General features: G+C 36.4%; 1 protein-coding gene across 1 annotated transcript in view; it reads right to left on the reverse strand.

Annotated features, from left to right (window-relative positions):
- LOC137405380 (fumarate hydratase class I, aerobic-like) overlaps positions 1-15,788 on the reverse strand; it is a 20,878-nt gene extending 5,090 nt beyond the window's left edge. Inside the window, exons 1-10 of the mRNA XM_068091619.1 lie at positions 15,725-15,788; positions 15,124-15,251; positions 14,687-14,825; positions 11,020-11,120; positions 10,282-10,488; positions 9,877-10,003; positions 8,292-8,482; positions 6,340-6,450; positions 2,470-2,676; positions 1,513-1,632 (exon numbers count right to left, since the gene is read on the reverse strand). Coding sequence (XP_067947720.1) covers positions 1,513-1,632; positions 2,470-2,676; positions 6,340-6,450; positions 8,292-8,482; positions 9,877-10,003; positions 10,282-10,488; positions 11,020-11,120; positions 14,687-14,825; positions 15,124-15,251; positions 15,725-15,773 — 1,380 coding nt within the window. The 5' untranslated portion in view covers positions 15,774-15,788. The remainder of the gene's footprint in view (positions 1-1,512; positions 1,633-2,469; positions 2,677-6,339; positions 6,451-8,291; positions 8,483-9,876; positions 10,004-10,281; positions 10,489-11,019; positions 11,121-14,686; positions 14,826-15,123; positions 15,252-15,724) is intronic.
- Between the last annotated feature and the right edge of the window lie 373 nt (positions 15,789-16,161).

A 16,161-nucleotide genomic window follows, 5' to 3' on the forward strand; every position in this document is an offset into this window, starting at 1 on the left:
TTTGTCATCTAAATAATCCTATGTTAGAAGTTGCCATTTTCATGGCCTACTGATAAGTGTTGTCTGAATACATCTCATTGTCAGATATATACTAGCTTCTTGTAAATCTTGTACTTACCGTAAAACCTTTAATTGAACGCCATGGCGCTCTATTTTTCAACCCTTACTCTATAGAAGACTAGAAGTAGTCAATTGGAGGGGGTGCTCGAATAGAGACTGGTGGTGTATTTTTCAAATGGCCCGTAAGAAATTAGGAAAAATAAATTTAGTTCTATTACGGGTGAAACGAATCTCGCCTATAATTTCACTCTTTTTCCGGTGAAGCGCTATCAAACCTCTTGGATGCAATAAATCTGCTAACTCACCTCCAACTTGTCAAAAATCTCTCAGTAAATATGCATCGAGAAACTGAGAAATATCGCTACCAGCTGATATCTATCGCTTGCAATTGACCTGCGATGATATTATAGCCTGTGTCTTTCTTTGCAATTTGTTGGCATTTTCAATTTGTATTTCATTCTAAATTTGAAGATATATTTTTATTTTATATCTATATTTAACATAGTTGAATAAAAGATGATTGCACTCACTGATATGTTTGCTATAGTTTGCAGCTGAAACTAACTTTTTAAGTACAATAGAAGTGGAGTTATGAGTATCGATCCATTGCATGATCAGATTACCGCAATGATCCTATCAAATAATATGCTATAAATTTGCAATTTTATAAATTATATAACGATAATCTATGAAATGCTATAAATATATATTCATGAACAAGTGATATAAACGAACCATACTTATATTACATGCAGAAACACAAATTACCATTTTTAAAACAAAAATATTTCCATCGTTTACTCGGATAGTTCCATTCTGATTGTTGCTTTCGATGGAACAAACACCTTCTAGTTGTCCAATACTTTTCACAATGTCTTCTGGCCTCGACTTTTTTTCTGCACTGCTGAACTAGTGGATATTAGCATCCAAACAATTTCTTTGGGAGAGCAAAACTTTTACGCCCTGTGTTTAGCACAAATACAATGTGTAAAGGTTTGCACACTAAGCGTAACCTTTGACCCAAAACTTGCAAACCAATTTTATATGCATGTTCTTCGAATTAAAAAGCCGCTTTAAGCAAGGAAATATTATTATCCTGAGATCGTTATTCATTATTTTTATGGCGTTGCTTTCAGAGTGTTAACGAAAAAATTGCAAAGATTTTGAGTGGACAAAAAGAGAATTGAGAGACAATGATTGTTGTTAATGTAAACAATTCATTATTAATATGATTTTGTGGACACTTTTCTACTGATCACTTGGTACTATGGGTTCATAAAAATCAAACATAGTCAAACTACTACTCAAATGGAAGTGGCATTCAAATAGAGGGTGGCGCTTTATTTTTCAACCCTTCTTTCATAGCGGTGATCAAATAGAGGTGACGTTCATATAAAGGTTCTACGGTATATATTCACCATATAAGTACATGTCAGGAGTTGTCATACTTACAGCCTTGCTTCTGTTTCCTTTGGCAAGCATGACCATACTGCCGCCAACAGCCTGGAATTCTTCAACATAGGAGTCCATTCGTCCAGCTGTTGTTGGTCCAAATGAGCCACTGGCATAACCCTGCAATGATCAGCAGCAATACAAAATAGCCTCATAGTTTCCATGACGGCAAATATCATTAATTAGTTTAAAAAATCAAAGAAACTTACATTTGTAATCGTCCTACTCTGGAGATTTAAGAGAACAACTCTAACTTGATAGAAATAGAGAATGTGATACATGTAGCAAAAACATACATTACACATAATATGTCAACAATTTGAAACAAGAAACTAAGACATTAGTAGTTGCAAAATCTCCAACAAGCAATATTATATGGTGAATAATATTCAGCTTTATATAGTTTATATATCGCTTTAAAAAGTTCCCTAAGGCTAACTGTTTACAGTATATAGACTCTGTGACCATAAGGCTACCTGGCAGACACTATTGTGAAAAAGCGTAACGTTTATTATGTGTAATGTATGTTTTGCTACATGTATCACATTTTCTATTTCTATCAAGTTAGAATTGTTCTCTTAAATCTCCAGAGTAGGACGATTACAAATGTAAGTTTCTTTGATTTTGTAATATAACTAGTAGAAATACTCAGTGTTGCGATAGTCACCCTATACAATGAAATTCGCATTTGGTTAATTTTCAACTTTATTCATCAATCCTATCATATTCTACAATTATTATTACTCTCGCTGAATATGAACACTAATCTCAGGATATACTATGAAGCAACGTTGTCTTGTTCAATAAAATATTGAATGAACAATGAAATTTAACTTAATAGACTACCAGAAGAGTTTCCAGGGAGTGATTTCAGTCTAACCAAACTTCTGATATCTTTACCAACCCAGTCTACAGTTGTATTTATATGTTTCCTGTAAACTAGGATAGATTGACTACCTCTGGTGTCTTAGCAGGTCCTGCATAATAGACTGGGTACTTCAGCATATAATCAGGCATGCCCTCTCCATTGTCTAACCTCTCCTTAAGCTTGGCATGAGCAATATCTCGGGCTACCACTAAAGTTCCTGTTAAACTCAACCTGGTCTTGACAGGATGTTTGCTCAGATCGGAGAGTATCTCAGACATGGGCTTGTTAAGGTTGATCTGCAGACAAAAAATATTTTAATAAAAGATGATCTGTAGTTGTTGCATTGAGTGTATGACACAGTTTTCTACATATCCTGGATGAATGTCCAGCATTGCACAAGTAATAAAACCAGCTTATAAACAGTGGCAGGTTGTGTAGTTGCCATTGGCTAAGTTCACTAATTGGCTAAGTTCACTAATTTACTAATGACAAATTTAGTAAATTGGCTAATTGGACTAACTTAAGCTAGTATATAGCTATACTTACTATAATAAGAGCCATGAGCTGGTCAGGCCATGAAGCCAGATTATGTGACGTTATGTTATGCATCACACCACAGCGGTATGTGTATCTTAAAGGATATAATGACTATCTGCATAATTAATCTACCCTAGGACACTTATATTTCGCTAGTAATTAGTTTCGTCAGTAGCATACAGAGTAAAATTTCGCAGCAACCTAATTTCGCAGCTCTGATGAGTGCGAAAATATAGTGATGTGAAAATAAATGCAGTGGAACAAACATAATTAGATTCCGCAGGTTCAGTTCACCGATAAAAAAAATTTCAATTTGCGACTAGTTTGTAATTGTGAACCGCAGGTAGAATGGTGTGGGCAAGATCGATAATGCAATTTGATCGCTTGCTGCCATTTGTTTCTTGGACTATCCACAGACCTATATTCTCTGGGGCGGCTGGCCGGCTGAGCCGCCCCAACTTTTTGGAAATTTTTTATGGCTAAGTACAGTCCAACTCGGATAACTCGCCCTCGAATAGAATGTAACATTTCATCTCAAACACAAGGTTAACTCGAACAGATTTGTTTAGTCAGTTCCGACGCAATGATAAATTGCTTCAGATAACTCGACCTCAACATCATTTATTCGAAAAGTTATTTGCCAAACGGCCATGGACACGGTTTTTATCGCTGTAGAATATCACTTCATTCCAAGCCATAGAGACAAACATCAACTTTTAGTAGTTCTTTGGCGTCATTATTATCATCATCAGCGGCAAAATATTCTTGTTAACGACTTTTATAAAGGTTTGCAAAAGATCAAGTTTTACTAAACACCCGCTTGGCCATGTCCCATCAAAAGTGTAAAAACCTCCGAATGAACTTAAAATAAAATCCGCAAAATTGATCTTTGTTGAAACGCTCAAAAGAAAAATTTGTCTTTTTTCTGAGCGTTTTAACTGCGGTTAAGTTTTGCCTATTTTAATTTAAAAACGTCTCGTCAGTCACATCACCTAAAACAAAACAAATCTCAAAAAATAGAAAAATGTTGATACTTTCCGATAAAAGTTTTTAAAACTTCACACGAGAGGCCCGGCTGAGACCCTACATGAGAGAAACCTGTTGGGGGCTTACATCGCCCCCTCCACACCCTAGGTGTTCATAACAAGTCGCCTAATATTAGCCGCCCCAACTTGCAACCAGTGAATACAGGCCTGACTATCAATGGACAAAGCTATTTTATTTCGCGGTTTCGCTCGTTCGTTATGATAGTTTAGTTTCGCACATGAAATTTTCGCGAGGGGCTGGCACCGCGAAAACGCGAAAGTTAGATGAGGCGAATACATAAATGTCCAAGGGTAATGCGTCGCAAGAAGCACGTGTCGCTTAGTAGATAGACTGCCTGCCTGCAGAACAATTTGTAGGTCCTGAGTTCAGTTGACAGTTACTTTGCAGTTGACGATCGCGCACCTTTGTCGGCGAATCCCTGACTCGGCCGACCAGTCTTTACCAGCCGAGCAGTTGACAATCGTGCTCTTACACTCCCCTCGCAATTAATTGCCTTGCAATCATTTGCCTTGCAATCAATCGGCTCGCACTTGCGTCGCAATCAATCGCCTTGTACTCGCCTCACAATCAATCGCCTCGCAATTAATCGCCTCGCACTTGCCTTGCAATCACCTTGCCATCAATCGCCTTGCACTCGCCTCGCAATCAATCACCTCGTAATCAATCGCCTCGCAATCAATCACCTCGCACTCTATCGCTTTGCAATCAATTGCCTCGCACTTGCCTCGCAATCCATCGCCTCGCACTCGCAATCAATCGCCTAGCACTCAATCGCTTCGCAATAAATCGCCTCGCACTTGCCAACACATTCATCCGGAGCGCCGCGCCTGGAGACTCTCGCTGCACTCGGGGCGAAAAAAATCCCTGAGTGAGGCCACATCACGGAGTTGTCCTACTTGTGTACAGAGAACTGATAATGAAATTGACATTGCTAGGCAAACTGGAATTCTTCAAACTTGCAGTATTGAAAAATTTTGCATGTTTTAAAAAATTCTACAAAATATTTTGCTTTCGCCAGTATTTATTGAATGGAGACTTCTACATGCTTAAAACACTAATCATGGCTCACCAGTTCTTCGTCTATAACCTGTGTTTTGACATGGTATATACAAACAGTAATGCGGTTGTATCGATAAAATTTATATGTATAACAGCACAGACAGTATAATGTCAAGGCAGATACAGCATTAGCACCTTACAATAATAAAACATAACGCCAACATGATAGCCTTTTTATGAGATACAATAAGGAAATATATACTGAAAAATATGTTAGAAAATGCTGCATGTGGATAATATGTAGGTGTAGCAGAATATGAAGAACATAGCATGACATAACAATAACATAATGTTAATTCAATGCAAGCATGACATAACAATAACACAATCTTAGTTCAACGCAACACTTGTGGATAGACAAAAACTTTTGTTTTTCTGTCGGGTGTATGAATAAACAGTTTTCGGCTTGCGCCTACTTTGGAGCAGGCGACGTACAGCTGGTCATGGCTAAAGCAGGGTGACAGTAAGTCGATACCAGCTGCTCTCTTTTTTCTCACTATCGCCTAGCGCAACGCTCGGATTACCCGTGCAAGTTCTGTAGTAGCAAGTTACAGTACTCGTAGCTGGAAAAAAAATTAGTAACTCAGCTACAGAAGGAAATGAACATGTTTAGTATCACGAACAGTGGAAAATCCAACGTTTTTAAGTAGTGGAGGTATGGCAATTCATAGACAATACAACATTGAATGAGAGTATTTGCCTTTTTGAAGTAGAAATTTATTGGGAAAACGCAAAAAAATTGTTTAGGTGGCCGGAAAAAACAAATGTTCACGGTGACCTTTCTCGTTGGCAGTAAATATGAATTAAACATGTAAATTACTACTAATTAATTTATTTAATGAGTAGTACATTTGTATAGCTGTATAGGCACCTTTGTATAAGCCGCAGAACTCAGGATGGTGCTTTTTAACATGGCATCAACTTTGCTGTTTAAAACGGAACAGGGCCTAACGGCACTGTATTAACCTACGCTTTTTAACCTATTGCCTAAGGGAACAGTACCGTAAGGCATTGTTTCATTTTTTCTTTTACCGCTAGAGGCGCACTAACTGGAGATTTCGGTTAATGCGCCCTAGCGATGAAAGAAAGACCACAGAATAGCCGCATCCTTATATAAGCCGCATGGCTCAAATCATCAGAAAAAAGTAGCGGCTAATAGTCCGAAAGTACAGTATTTACTACTCATATTAATTCAGTTCGCTTCGTACGACCGAAATTCGTATGACGAAAAAAGGAAAGACCGCTCTATAAGGTGGACAAATACACCCACATATAGATTGCCGTTCACATAGTAGATAGATATAGGACATCATTACCTTCACAACATCAGAGCTGAGGGACTGTGAGGTAACATCAGGCATATATTTTTGAACGTCTGTTTCAAGCTGTTCAAGAAATACACCCTCAGATGTGATCTTTCCCAAAGCCTACCAATAATATGCATCTAAATATAGTCTTGTCACTCCCTGGCAGGTTTTCCACACTAAAAACGTACGTGTCACTTTTTTCTGACATATTCCATCGACTCTCTTTTCATGAGCCGAGATTAGATATTAGAGACTCTCAATATAAATAGTTGTGAAAACACAACATAATTCATACACAGGAACAAATTCTGAAACACAACTATTAACCTAGTAAGTCTAATCTAAAGGAATAAATAATTTGCATTACACTAGTGTGTGAACATTCTTATACAAAGATTTTATTAAAAGGCATCACAAAAGTTGAGACTATGGGTTGTTTATTAAAAGCATGTGACATCCGCATGACCTTCAAAATTGTGATGGTAGGTTAAAACAATTTCATTTTTCTAAATACCAGGTATTATATATGGACTAGCTGTACTACCCGCATGGGCAATAAATATTTTTGGACAAAATTTTTTTTTGTATTCAACATATAACACCATTTCTTTGTATTTAACATATAAGAACATTTGCCATTCTAACTTTCAAACTACATATCATGAGAAGTGTTTTGTGCAGTTGAAATAAATTAAGAGAGAAAATAAAAACAACTGGAAAGGTTTTCAAACTTTGTCAAACAACTGTAACTTTCAAACTTCGTATCATGAGAAAACGGTTTCATGCAAGTCGAAAATGTTTTGAGCAGATCAAATGAAAAATAAGACAGCTATAAAAGGGTTCAAATGTAAATGTGAAATAATTAGCAAGTAATAGCTAAATTAAGTCTGTATTGCTACGATTACAATAAAATATGATTCCGTAATGATACAATTAATATGAACTGAGAAAAAAAAATCAAAATCCTGAATATGTTGAATTAATAATAACAATAACTTTTCGGTTGCCAAGGTTACTGTTCAACCGGAAGCTATACATCAAAACTTGGAATACGACGGTACTGGTACCTCTCGATACTGGTACAAATGTAAAAATAAGATATCGTACTGTCTTTGTCTGACCGAATGGAGAGACAATGTTGAGGCTCTTCCTACGGAGGAAATACAAGTGTCCACATGAAAAGAGTTGGCCATGACCACGATACAATAATTGAACCCTACGAAAAATCGAAATTAGAAGTTCAAGAAAACACGAAAAAGCATCGGGATTTATAGAGTTGATAGAATGCACAGTTGCAAATAAAATAGTACGTTATTTAGCGTGTGCGTGTGGTATACGGTATATGGTATATGATAATGTCATATTGTCTTTGATCAATACGCCTTTTATAGCTCAGTGGTGAAGCGGGTGAGTTCAAATCCATCAGAATGTGGAATTTTATTTCCAATATTTCAATAGCTATAGCTATAGCTGGACAATGACACATGCACACACGACCAACTTTGAGAAATATAGATAGAGATGATATAAGAGCCATCCAAATCCATGGATTCAGGTTAGGAAAAAATAGCACCTAAAAGGATTTGAACCCACAATATTCAGCTTATCCATCAGGCACACTACCAACTGCGTCAACCATTCACCTTCCATCATGTTTGAGTTTTTTCACATAAACCTATTCCGTGTGCTTTCTTGACGCACCTGACAATTTCTCACAACGCATTGTACTGTCAGGGTACTAGTCTGGATAAAACTGGACTAGTGAGAAGTCGGTGAAAAATATTTGTGTCATAGAGGTGTCTGCGATTTCCAACATAGTGTAAACTAGCCTTTAACGACGGGTTCTTCAGAACGTAACTTCACCATCGAGTGAAGACTCGATGAAATGGGGTTTAGACTGTGAGCTGATGCCAATCCTGCAAACTGGGAGTTATGTTGACTTGTATCTTTTACAATCTTACCTGCCTGTCCGCCGAACAAGACACTCCCATACCAACTGGACAGGAAGCTCCGTGGCGTGGCAGTCTCACTACTCTCACATCGTGCACAAAGTATTTTCCACCAAACTGAGCGCCGATTCCAATCTGTTGACTCATGTCTTGTATCTTCTGCTCGAGTTGCACGTCCCTGAATGCTCGGCCATGTTCATTGCCTGTAGATGAGAGAGAGGAACATAATCACAGGCAGCTCATGGTAAGCTACTAAAGGAAACTCACTCGTGGAATGGTAGTATCACTTGCTTGAATATTGGCTTTAGCATACACCAAGTGTATCTGGTGTATGCTAAAATATATTTATTGGAGTCATTCGTGGGCCATCTTTAATTCATATAAAAATCTAGCTATTGACAGAGTAGCTATTATGTAAGATTGTTTCAATGATATCAATTGATAATACCATTGAAACAAGTTGAAGATGTTTCAACTTGTTTCTAGATATGCAAGATATGTTAAAGAACACGCAAAATATAATTTGCAGAACATATTGAACCCATCAAAGCCCCGTTGCCACCTGTGCTGAAATCTTGTCTGAATTTCACCTGACAGATAGATTAATAAAGTGTAATCAGAGCTGTTATGACAGGTATTTTTGCATAGCTCGACTCAATTCTAACGGAACAAATATTGAGAGCTGAAAAGATTTTATGCCCACACTACTAAGTGACAACAGCTAAGTCCATAATCCGCCAACCAGGCGCAAGAATGGCTTTATTGACCCTTTGTCAGAATCGGTGGTTTAATTGATTTCAAAGAAATTGACGTGGTTTTGAATTCACTATGTCGGTTTATTCATAAAACCATTTGTTTTGTACTTAAATCAACTAATCAAATGTGACCAGTAGATTCCTTTTTACAAATTGATACTAATAATGACTAGATAATGTTGATTATACCCGAATTTTTTAGGGATGCAATTGGTTTCGCCGAATATTCAAACATATTCTTTTCAAAGATGGCGCTTGCTTATTTTATTTAGTAACTAGTTTCCAGTGTGGATAGCAACTGAGAACTTAGCTGATACAAAGGCCGCGATAAAATAAGTTAGCTCGACGACCTAATTACCGTAGACTGGCAGAATCGTAGTCAATACTCAAATGTTTACACAGTATTTAGAGAAAACTATATCGACAGAAGTTTAATTATCTTTATTTGGAGCGTTTGAAACATTTATAATAATGTATCTGTAGCTAGATTTAACATTTTATTCTGGCAATCATGAGCAATTACAAAATAAAATATATGACAATGGAGCCGCGTAGAAGTAGACTTTTATTGCAATAGCCAATGTGAATACAAGAAATAAAGATGGACTGTTTCACTATATACATGTACATCATTTTGGGCAAGTCTGGGCGCATCTTTTTTTCTGAGCGTTTTTACCGCGATCAATTTTTGTCAATTTCAATCTTCAAATATTTTGACAATGAAACTGCCTAAAACAACAAACGACATCTCAACTGATAGAAAAAATTGATGCTCTCTGTTAAAATCAACTAAAATTTGACGCAATCATATCTTTAAAGCCGAAGAATTTAAAAATACTTACCTGAAGTAGGTAAGTTATCAAAGTACTTCGTTGAGGCCAATTTAACACATTTTAAATTCATTTCGGCGGAAGTTCCTCCAATAACAAAGGCTAAATGGTAGGGTGGACAAGCAGCCGTCCCGATAGTCTACAATAGTGACTTGAACAGTTAAGCTCAACAATATGATCCTATTGGAACTCAGGCTATATCGGAACAAAGACTAACATCCAAAAAACAATAAACCCAATTGAAAAACTCAACTCCATAGCAATTTTTAAAAACAAAATGACCTTCACAAAAGCGCAAAAAAAAGATGTAACGGTAAATGCTGTTTCCTGCAAGCTTTATTTAGGCGTGACACTTGTCACACTTATAACCTGCCACCTACAGTTGACAGCGGTAAGGAACACACACATATTCCAAACCTGTATTTTCTCATGTACAAACTCCATGAGTTTCTTTTCATTCAGCAGAGCCTTGGCTGCCTGGTAGAGAAAACTCTTGTTAGCCGAGCCACCACCTTTGGCTATGAACAGGAAGTGGTACTCGTCTCCCTTGGTAGAGTATATCTCCATCTGAGCAGGAAGATTTGTGCCAGTGTTTGCTTCCTTGTACATGTCAAGGGGAGCCACCTGAAATACGCAGCAAAATATGATTTACTCTTAAGTTTCTATAAAGGTTACAAAATAACTTTCAATACTTTGTGAAATATATTCATTTTATAGTCAAAAAACTCCAGAGTTGTCACCAAGTGGTGTGTATTCGCTGGCTTATCCTTGTTGTTTGAAATATATTTTAGAAAACAAAATTACAGAGCCAATTACGGACATTTGCAAAATTGGTTGTTGCATGTAGACACGAAAAATGTGCTAAGCGCAATGGATATTGCAAAAATCTAAAGCAATAGTTTTTACATTATAATCTCGTCATATTTGCGCAAAAAATTAAATTTGTTAACTTGTTCTAACACAATATGTTCTAAACTGTGTTTTGATTCGAATGATCTTATTTTGAAATGTCCTAAAACGATTCTAATCTGGTACATATGGAAATCACAACAAAACTCGACTGACCTAATGTTGAACCATTATTGCTATAACTAAGGTAGGATTATATTAAAAGCCCACGTTTCCATGACGATAAGCCAGCAACTAATAGTTTACCTGTGAATATCGCAGATTCCTACTTGTATACGTGTTGTACACTCCTCGTGACAAGGCCTCCGCATCATCTCCACCTGTCCACACTTGCTGACCTTTCTTTCCTGAGAAACTGTATTCTGATGTACACGTTCTGTACGCATGATGTACACATAATGTATTCAAGATATCTTTAGAGCAAAAAGTACAGATCTATTTTGAATGCAACCTTGTTAAACCGTGATAAGTCATTAACAGACTTGCCAAAAGCAGTAAGTATGAGTAAATGAATATGCAAAGACACCACAAATGAGACAAGTCAAGTAACACTACAGATAAGTCATTAACCGACTTGCCAAAAGCAGTAAGTATGAGTAACTGAATATACAAAGACACCACAAATGAGACAAGTCAAGTAACACTATAGATAAGTCATTAACAGACTTGCTAAAAGCAGTAAGTATAATAACTGAATATGCAAAGACACCACAAATGAGACAAGTCAAGTAACACTATAAATAAGTCTTTAACAGACTTGCCAAAAGCAGTAATTATGAGTGACTGAATATGCAAAGACACCACAAATGAGACAAGTCAAGCAACACTATAGATAAGTCATTAACAGACTTGCCAAAAGCAGTAATTATGAGTGACTGAATATGCAAAGACACCACAAATGAGACAAGTCAAGCAACACTATAGATAAGTCATTAACAGACTTACCAAAAGCAGTAAGTATGAGTAACTGAATATACAAAGACACCACAAATGAGACAAGTCAAGTAACACTATAGATAAGTCATTAACAGACTTGCCAAAAGCAGTAATTATGAGTAACTGAATATGCAAAGACACCACAAATGAGACAAGTCAAGCAACACTATAGATAAGTCATTAACAGACTTGCCAAAAGCAGTAAGTATGAGTAACTGAATATACAAAGACACCACAAATGAGACAAGTCAAGCAACACTATAGATAAGTCATTAACAGACTTACCAAAAGCAGTAAGTATGAGTAACTGAATATACAAAGACACCACAAATGAGACAAGTCAAGCAACACTATAGATAAGTCATTAACAGACTTACCAAAAGCAGTAAGTATGAGTAACTGAATATACAAAGACACCACAAATGAGACAAGTCAAGTAACACTATAGATAAGTCATTAACAGACTTGCCAAAAGCAGTAATTATGAGTAACTGAATATGCAAAGACACCACAAATGAGACAAGTCAAGCAACACTATAGATAAGTCATTAACAGACTTGCCAAAAGCAGTAAGTATGAGTAACTGAATATACAAAGACACCACAAATGAGACAAGTCAAGCAACACTATAGATAAGTCATTAACAGACTTACCAAAAGCAGTAAGTATGAGTAACTGAATATACGAAGACACCACAAATGAGACAAGTCAAGCAACACTATAGATAAGTCATTAACAGACTTACCAAAAGCAGTAAGTATGAGTAACTGAATATACAAAGACACCACAAATGAGACAAGTCAAGCAACACTATAGATAAGTCATTAACAGACTTACCAAAAGCAGTAAGTATGAGTAACTGAATATACAAAGACACCACAAATGAGACAAGTCAAGCAACACTATAGATAAGTCATTAACAGACTTGCCAAAAGCAGTAATTATGAGTGACTGAATATGCAAAGACACCACAAATGAGACAAGTCAAGCAACACTATAGATAAGTCATTAACAGACTTACCAAAAGCAGTAAGTATGAGTAACTGAATATACAAAGACACCACAAATGAGACAAGTCAAGTAACACTATAGATAAGTCATTAACAGACTTACCAAAAGCAGTATATATGAGTGACTGAATATGCAAAGACACCACAAATGAGACAAGTCAAGCAACACTATAGATAAGTCATTAACAGACTTGCCAAAAGCAGTAATTATGAGTGACTGAATATGCAAAGACACCACAAATGAGACAAGTCAAGCAACACTATAGATAAGTCATTAACAGACTTACCAAAAGCAGTAAGTATGAGTAACTGAATATGCAAAGACACCACAAATGAGACAAGTCAAGTAATACTATAGATAAGTCATTAACAGACTTGCCAAAAGCAGTAAATATGAGTAACTGAATATGCAAAGACACCACAAATGAGACAAGTCAAGTAACACTATAGATAAGTCATTAACAGACTCGCCAAAAGCGGAATTTATTAGTTAACTAGCTGAAGGCCTGGCATTGCCCGAGTAGTAAAAAGGTCTTTGGAAAACAAATTAATTTTTATTACATGTTTACACCATTTATCACTCAACTATAACTGAAGAGAGAATATAGAAGTTATTCCTACTCAAAATAGTACTATTATCCATGTGAAAAATATTCAGCCTTTACAGATTTAGCAATCAGGCCAAGGAAAAACCTGAAATAGGAGTGTAACGGCCCAATTGAAACGACACATTTAAAAATTACAAATTAAAAAATAGGTAATGTAGCAAAAATTTAGTTTTCACAAAAATAACAAATGCAAAAAATGAGATAAATAAATAATTAAACGTGCACATTTAGTGTGTGCAATCGTGAAAAGGGTACAGAGCATATGATGAACATGAGAAGAAAGATAAGAACGTCTTAGCCTTGTGGTTAGGTGTGAATGTTAATGAACTTGCGGCTGCAATCTTCATGAGTTATATATGAACCAATATGAAGCAGGATTTTTCATCTCTAGGTTTCAATTGTTAGAGCTGGATAAACACGGAATGACAGACAACAAACTTTGAGATGAAGTTTGGTATGAGGTAGTAACAGACTTGCTAAAAGCTTGAAGCTCTAAAAATGCGCACAAAACAGCGTGGGGAACTTGAGAACACCCTCGTAATATCAGAGGTGATCGTAGAAGCTCAACCATGTCAAGGTGATGAAATTCAGGTCTTCACTGCCGTAAATGATAGTTAAAGCAAGCTTTAGAAATTTCAGTAGAAAATTGCTATACAACTGAATGGTGTCTATGAAATTATTCCAAATACAATTGGTGAGCAACGCACTGCCGGGAAGACAACTTCAACTAGATAAATAATAATACTTTCTCAAATCTTTATTGATTGTGTGTAACTGAAATCTATGCTATATAACATGCAAATAAAACCATTTTATTTAAAATACGGTTGTAAGCTTGTTGTTTACAAATATGTGTATTTGTCTCTGACATACGCATGATGTATACATGATGTATACATGATGTACCTGTAAAGCCTGGTTCCCATATCGATTGCGATACTCCGGCGATAACTTGCGCAGCAAAACGTTTGCGGCGTTAGGCTCGGCGGCATATGTTCACATATAAGCTGTATCGCTAAACATAATCGCGTAATCAAATAAAATGCTCGCTAACCACGCCGTTTCTATAATGGTGACCTTCACTCATACAGTGCATGTCGGGAAGGTTTTGCCTGCGGTCTTTTGCGAAATTTGAGCAGCGCGAAACTATTGCGATGCCACCAGCAACTAGCGGCGGTACCCGGCGCTTAGGTTACCATTTCACCGCTAATAGCCTGTGGTGCTGTCGCCGGTGCTCTGCGACGTATATAGGAACCAGGCTTAATGTATTCAAGATAGCTTTAGAACAAAAAGTACAGATCTATTTTGAATGCAGCCATGTTAAATCTAATTGCAACATCTAAAGTTGGTACAGCATACCCATAATTATGGCTGTTCCAGTATCCTGACAGCCAGGTAGTACCATACCAGCCGCAATGTTAGCATTCTTCAAAAACTCTAAAGCTACATATTTGTCATTAGGGGATGCTTCTGGGTCTTTGAGAATATTAGAGAGGGACTGCAAATAAAATATCACTTAGGTGTAAAAATAACAATAATTTCACAAAATTTCACAAAACCGGAAGGTCTTTTTGGTTTCTAAATAAACCAGACAATAAATCAGATAGTCAAAATCTGAAAGACGGAATATAAAAAATATGTATAATAAATACTAATAAATACGGAACAGGAAATCACGAATAAAAATGAGGGAACCTACCAAATAGTGCTCTTAGTGTTTGGTTTCTTCACTATGCAACCATGGCAACCATGTTAGTAAGAATCAATTGCTTGCACACATGGTTTTTAAGTAATACCTGAAGATGAGCTGGCCTGAGGAGGTGAGATATGTCAACCATAGCCTGTTCACAGAGCAGTGTCAGTGCTTGAGGATCAACCACCAACATATTTTTGCTTTGAAAGGTGCTTGTAGACACAAAGTCAGCTAAAAAAGAAAATCGGGTGATTTTTCTGTTGCATTCCTGATCAGACCTATGCAATAAACTATAGTCATATATAATATTTGTATTTACCATTTTGACACATTTGAATATTTATTTTTCTTTATTTATACAACCAGATGTTAAGCCTTGTCTGTATGTTCCATTACACATTGAAAATGTACTAAAAGACACATGCGTTGTACCAGACAACTATAATACCTAGCATATTGGTAGCAAACAAAAATTGAAATGATTTCTTTTAAACAAGGAACAGCTGCATAGCTTTGCATACAACCCATCTACATGTAGCTCCAGCAACTTACTTTAAAACACAAATATCATCAATTTAAGTACAGCATACACACATTGAAAATAATTAGGTTTACTGTGTTTGAAACATAAGTTTGCAACAAATTTTAAATACTGTTTAAATAATTCCTGACACTAAAAGTTTGAATACAGTGCGCAAACCTACAAGTTAGCTTTTTGAAAGGTGGGTTTAGAGGTTCTGTGTTTTCAAACATATCCTGGTAATAAAATGGTTTAAGTGTTCCAGTTGACCGTCTAAGCAGACATAGTGGCAGCTTATCTCCGGCGCGAAGGAAACCTTTTGCAAGTGACTGCATGTTCTGCAATGCATATTGAAACTAAGAGCAATAACCAAAATTCAAGCTGCCAAAGCAAAAAAGAAGTACATGAAGTTTCAGTAAAAATAAAAAAACAAAACGAACAAATTATCTAAAGGCAAAACATTGAAGGGCAATAATTGCGGTAAAACGTATAGCACAAATGAACAATCATTGTTTGCCAACGTGAAAATATATTTGCAATATGAGCTGCCAAGACTCAAAGGCATAATTGTTTTTCCAATAAAGTGATATGCAAACATTTATGTACTGTTGCTTCAACACT

This window comes from Watersipora subatra, chromosome 9, assembly GCF_963576615.1.
Source record: "Watersipora subatra chromosome 9, tzWatSuba1.1, whole genome shotgun sequence".
Lineage (NCBI taxonomy): Eukaryota > Metazoa > Bryozoa > Gymnolaemata > Cheilostomatida > Watersiporidae > Watersipora > Watersipora subatra.